Raw genomic sequence first — 6000 nt, 5'->3', positions numbered from 1 at the left:
ACCTACATTACTCATCTCATATGTATATACTGTATTCTATAACATCTAAAGGAGGCAAAGGAGTGTGAATAATTATGTAAATTAGACATTTATAGATTTCATTTTCAATACATTTGCAAACATTTTCAAACAAAACATGTTTTCACTTTGTTATTACAGGGTATTGTGTGTAGATGGTGGAGAAAAAAATATATTAAATCCATTTTGAATTCAGGCTGTAACACAAAATGTAGAATAAGTCAAGAGGTCTGAATGAATACTTTCTGAAGGTACTGTATATTTAAGCAATAAGGCACAGGGGGTGTGTTTCTTTCAAATATGTCCAAACAATTGAATATTGCACGGGGGGGTGGTCCAATCAAGTTGAAGTGCCATCAAGGATGATCAAATGAAATTGGATGCACCCGAGGGGGTGTGGTATATGTGGAGGGGGTGTGGTATATGTGCAAAGGGGTGTGAATATTATGTGCACGATGTGGTATATGTGCACGATGTTATTTTGCACGACATTGTGGTATATGTGCAAACAAAACATGTGTGGTATATGTGCACGTGGTAGGGGGTTGGTATATGTGCACGGGGGTATGGGTATGTGTGTGGTATATGTGCACGAGGGGGTGTGGTATATGTGCACGGGGGGTGTGGTATATGTGCACGAGGGGTGTGGTATATGTGCACGGGGGTGTGGTATATGTGCACGGGGTCTGTGGTATATGTGCACGAGGGGGTATGTATATGTGCACGGGGGGTGTGGAATATGTGCACGGGGGGTGTGGTATATGTGCACGAGGGGGTGTGGTATATGTGCACGAGGGGGTGTGGTATATGTGCACGAGGGGGTGTGGTATATGTGCACGAGGGGTGTGGTATATGTGCACGAGGGGGTGTGGTATATGTGCACGAGGGAGAGTGGTATATGTGCACGAGGGGGTGTGGTATATGTGCACGGGGGGTGTGTGTATATGTGCACAAGGGGGTGTGGTATATGTGCACGGGGGTGTGTGGTATATGTGCACGGGGGTGTGGTATATGTGCACGGGGGGTGTGTATATGTGCACGAGGGGTGTGGTATATGTGCACGGGGTGTGGTATATGTGCACGGGGGGTGTGGTATATGTGCACGGGGGGGGGTCAATGTGCACGGGGGGTGTGGTATATGTGCACGGGGGTGTGGTATATGTCCAATATACCTCAACGCAATTGCTATTATAAACTGGTTACCAACGTAGTAGTGAAAATAATTGTTTTGTCATACCCATGGTATATGGTCTGATATACCACGGCTGTCAGCCAATCAGCATTCAGGGCTCGACCCACCCCGTTTATTATAGCCCTTTACTCACTCTGTTGTTGTGGAGTAACAACACACACTTCATGTTAAACGAAACACTTTATTAAAAAATATCAGCACATCCATCAACATCCTATTATTAGTCCCCTGGGTCCTTCATGGGGGAGATAAACTGTGCTCTTCAGACAGGAACATCAGCTATTGCTGAGTAGGTGGTGAAAATTGAAACACTACTCTATTTCTTGCTTTCTCTTTCACACTCTCTCTCACACACAATCACTCAGGTGTAGGGGTCAGCACATCCGAGTTGAGGGGTCAGGGTGAGAGGTCAGTGGACTATAGAGTTAAGGGGTTCAGCGCGGATGTTCCCCAGGTCCAGCGAAGAATCTGTGTCCTCGTCAATCTCCCCAATCACAGCTCTGCAAAATAGAGGAGAGCAGTTGGGCCTGGGTGTACTACTATGTGTTGAAGTCTGGGGGGGGTCAAAGTGGCCAGTTAAAGTGTTCATTCCCCTCACGGTTTCAGAAATTTTGTCGACACTCAGTCTCTTCACCAATCCAAGTCCTTGATGGGGAGTGAACGGGTGCAGTGAGAGGGAGAGGTCATAAGGGGTCGTTTGGGTGAAAGGTGAGAGTTCCGCCAGAGGTCGACATGATACTTACACGTTGTCTCCTCTGACGATGTATAGTCCCAGGACCACCTGCTCCACGCCCTGAGAGGAACTGAACACACGCTCATGACTCTCATCCAGAATCAGGTTGATGGTCTGGTCAAAGCCCTTCAGGGTGCCCTGAACACACAGTCAGATCAACGGTCCAATCAAGACAGTACACACAGATCAACAGTCCAATCAAAGCAGTACACGCACAATCAGATCAACGGTCCAATCAAAACAGTACACGCACAGTCAAATCAACGGTCCAATCAAAACAGTACACACAGATCAACGGTCCAATCAAAACAGTACATGCACAGTGAAATCAACAGTCCAATCAAAACAGTACACACAGATCAACAGTCCAATCAAAACAGTACACACAGATCAACAGTCAGATCAACGGTCCAATCAAAACAGTACACACAGATCAACGGTCCAATCAAAACAGTACACGCACAAAATCAGGTTTATGGTCCAGTCAAAACCATTCAGACACATACAGACGCACAGATCTGGAGCCAAGTACGGCAGTGAAGTAGCCAGAGACATACCACTATCATCCGCCCGTCAGATGTAACGATGGCCACTGTACCTGAAACACAGCAGCTAAGGAAAACATTTGGGACACTATTTCCAACCTGGTCTCAGGGGTAGACGTAACATAGTAAATGTAAATCCGTGACACTCAATATTTGTATAAGTTACATTTCGTATGGTATGTATTCACTTGTGGATGTCCTTCATCCATCCATGGGCGGCAGGTAGCCTAGTGGTCAGAGGCAGGTAGCCTAGTGGTCAGAGGCAGGTAGCCTAGTGGTCAGAGGCAGGTAGCCTAGTGGTCAGAGGCAGGTAGCCTAGTGGTTAGAGCATTGGACGAGTAACCAAAAGGTTGCAAGATCAAATCCCTGAGCTGACAAGGTTCACATCTGTCATTCTGCCCCCTAGCATTAGTTAACCCACTGTTCCTAGGCCGTCATTGAAAATAAGAATTTGTTCTTAACTGACTTGCCTAGTTAAATAAAGGTCAAATTAACATTTTAAAAAAGTATGATACAATACTAATTCCAATTTGTTGTGGCTAACATTAGCTAGGCTTGGGGTTAAGGTTAGCTAACATGCAAATTAACTAAACAAATAGTAAGTAGTTGCAAAGTTTCCAACTAAAATGCTTAAGTTGTCCAACCACCCTACTTTACTTTCTACTTATTGAGTAACGTTCTCTCTTATGTATCCATACTAAACGTAACATATATACACATTTGAGTGCCCAGGATTTACGTTTACTATATTACGTCTAGTCTATCACCTCGATCAGACCGACAGCGTCAATGCGTTTTGGTTCATTCATTTCCAAAGAAATGCTGCACTTGCCTTGCAACATTGCGTTGCAGAGGCAGTAGCTGTGGTACATACGCTGAACAAAAACATGTGAAGTGTTGGTCCCATGTTTTACGAGCTGAAATAAAAGATCCCAGAAATGTTCCATACACAAAACAAGCTTAATTTCCCTCAAATGTTTTGCACAAATTTGTTTACATCCCTGTTAGTGAGAATTTCTCTTCTGTCAAGATAATCCATCCACTTTAAAGGATAGGCATGTCAAGAAGCTGATTAAACAGCACCATCATTACACGGGTGCCCCTAAAAGGTCACCAAAATGTGCAATTTTGTCACAACAATGCCACAGATTTCTCAAGTTGAGGGAGTGTGCAATTGGCATGCTGACTGCAGGAATGTCCAACAGGGCTGTTGCCAGAGAATTTAATGTTAATTTCTCTACCCTAATGTCATTTTAGAGAATTCGGCAGTACTTCTAACCACAGACCATGTGCATGGCAGTGTGTCGGTGAGTGGTTTGCTGATGTCAACGTTGTGAACAGAGGGCCCCCCATGGTGACGTTATGGTATGGCAGGTAAGCAACGCCCACAACTGCATTTTATCGAATTTGAATGCATAGAGATGTGAGACCCATTGGCTGCCATTCATTTCATGATAATACACGCCCTGTGTCACCTGCAGGAAGCAAAATGGCCTACATTCTCAGACATGTCACCCATTGAGCTTTTTATTTTATCTTTATTGCACAGACAAATTCCATAGTTAGCTTTGCCTAGCTTATAAACTTTCTAGTTCAACACTCTAACCACTAGGCTGGTTCACCCGACGCCCACTGGCTGCCCGAAACCACTAGGCTACCCGACGCTCTAACCACTAGGCTACCCGACGCTCTAACCACTAGGCTACCCGACGCTCTAACCACTAGGCTACCCGACGCTCTAACCACTAGGCTACCCGACGCTCTAACCACTAGGCTATGACCCGAAACCACTGGCTACCCGACGCTTTGGCTACCCGACGCTCTGTTCTAATTACATTTGCTAACTAGGCTAGTTTATAATAGCACCCGATAAGACACCTCTAACCACTAGGGACGCTCTAACCACTTAACCACTAGGCATATGAGACCAGGCTGCTATTTCATGAGAAGCTGCACATGCAGCAATACTGTTGAGCTTGCACGACAAATCCATAGTTAGCTTGCTATTATACACTTGGTGGTTCAAGCCCTGAATGCTGATTGGCTGAAAGCCGTTGTATATCAGACAGTATACCACAGGTATGACAAAACATGTATTTTTACTGTTCAAATGTAATTAGTAAACAGTTTATAATAGCAATAAGGCACCTCGGGGGTTTGTGGTATATTGGCAATATACCACAACTAAGGGCTGTATTCAGGCACTCAGCTTTGAGTCGTGCTAAAGATCTGCCCATAGCCGTGATATATTGGCCATATACCACACCTCCTCGGGCCTTATTACTTAAATAACACATTTGGATAAACATGTACCCATGTTTGGCTTCCAAAATCATTTGTATTATATTTTATCTAACTAGCGCACAGTTACATGTCATTCTACTAAAAAGCCATATGCGATGCTATTGCTAGCAAAGCTCAATCTAGCAGGCCAAAGCACCCACGCATCAATAATCACGCGATTCATCAGCAAAAGTCCCATTCAGTGACTGTACCAGGATGACTTTAGTTTAAAGGATACGGTTGATGTAGCTCTCGAGGGCGGTCGACATGGTGACAACAAAAGACCCGTTCAAATCCGCCGGGTTTATTTGGAAAACACAAACGTAGTTCTACCGGAGATCACAAAATCGGCGTGCAGGCACAAACCGGAAACAGCATCAGACCAGACTAGATGATTGCAGATCCACTAATAATTTTGGTGTCCAGAAGATGGTGCCGAATCCACAGAAAATGAGTGTCGCGCCGTTCTTTATACCTCAGTGGTGTCGCCCGACCGATCCATGAGTTTACCAGACCGCCCTTTCTAGAGAAAATAGGCTTGTTCGACCTTGGATCATAATAAATTACTGATTATTATTTGTAGATCTGTCAGTCACCATTTACCCACAATGCATCACGGATTTGATGTTCTCCAACCAAAGGGACCAGGGTTCTGGTCTTGAAGCATGGTTTCAACTGCTCCTACAGTTTTGCTTCGGTAATGCAGTTTAACTGACACCCGGCCCAGAAAGCCAATTTCCATAGATGGCCACATAGAAAAAAGTCAGATTAGAAAATTCATAATAAGACACTTTAGTCATAACCTTTGTGCACAAAACAGCCATTTCATTATTTGAATTATTTTCCCCCAGTGCTCACAGCTGAAGACAGATGTCCTGTTGGTGAGACAGATGAAGACAGATGTCCTGTTGGTGAGACAGATGAAGACAGATGTCCTGTTGGTGAGACAGATGAAGACAGATGTCCTGTTGCATCAACGTGATGTATCATTGGTCAATTGTGACTGACTGATCTACAAATAATGAGTCGTTATTTATGATGCAAAGTGATTTGTAGATCAATCAGTCAGCAGTCACCTGCAATGTCAAACAAGCCCATTAACATGTTAATATTCATCCAATGTCTGCTGTTTTCGGATGACGTCATCGCTACTCCCTTTGCACATTGAGTGCTAGTGCACACGTGATGTTGGTCTGTATAAACCGGATAAAACCTGGTCATGAAGAACG

At 44.4% G+C, this 6000-nt stretch overlaps 1 protein-coding gene across 1 annotated transcript; it reads right to left on the bottom strand.

The window, feature by feature from the left end:
* Nucleotides 1-1371: 1371 nt before the first annotated feature.
* LOC135534316 (U6 snRNA-associated Sm-like protein LSm8) lies at nucleotides 1372-5155 on the bottom strand. The gene is made up of 4 exons (XM_064961353.1): nucleotides 5010-5155; nucleotides 2501-2541; nucleotides 1954-2081; nucleotides 1372-1710 (listed from the first exon to the last, which is right to left on the bottom strand). Exons 1-4 carry the CDS (start codon nucleotides 5038-5040, stop codon nucleotides 1620-1622), a joined length of 291 nt encoding a protein of 96 aa, XP_064817425.1. The 5' UTR covers nucleotides 5041-5155; the 3' UTR covers nucleotides 1372-1619.
* Between the last annotated feature and the right edge of the window lie 845 nt (nucleotides 5156-6000).

Source organism: Oncorhynchus masou, unplaced genomic scaffold (assembly GCF_036934945.1).
Source record: "Oncorhynchus masou masou isolate Uvic2021 unplaced genomic scaffold, UVic_Omas_1.1 unplaced_scaffold_3252, whole genome shotgun sequence".
Lineage (NCBI taxonomy): Eukaryota > Metazoa > Chordata > Actinopteri > Salmoniformes > Salmonidae > Oncorhynchus > Oncorhynchus masou.
The sequence above is the reverse complement of the archived record's forward strand: the minus strand, read 5'-3'. Positions and strand labels throughout refer to the sequence as shown.

What these genes read in the sequence shown, in the direction of transcription:
- LOC135534316 (XM_064961353.1), bottom strand. Translation starts at nt 5,040, where the DNA reads ATGTCGACCGCCCTCGAGAGCTACATCAACC. An exon ending in CTGACGGGCGGATGATAGTG is followed by an intron (nt 2,082 to 2,500) that starts GTATGTCTCTGG and finishes CTGTGTGTTCAG; the next exon opens with GGCACCCTGAAGGGCTTTGA. An exon ending in ATCGTCAGAGGAGACAACGT is followed by an intron (nt 1,711 to 1,953) that starts GTAAGTATCATG and finishes TCTATTTTGCAG; the next exon opens with AGCTGTGATTGGGGAGATTG.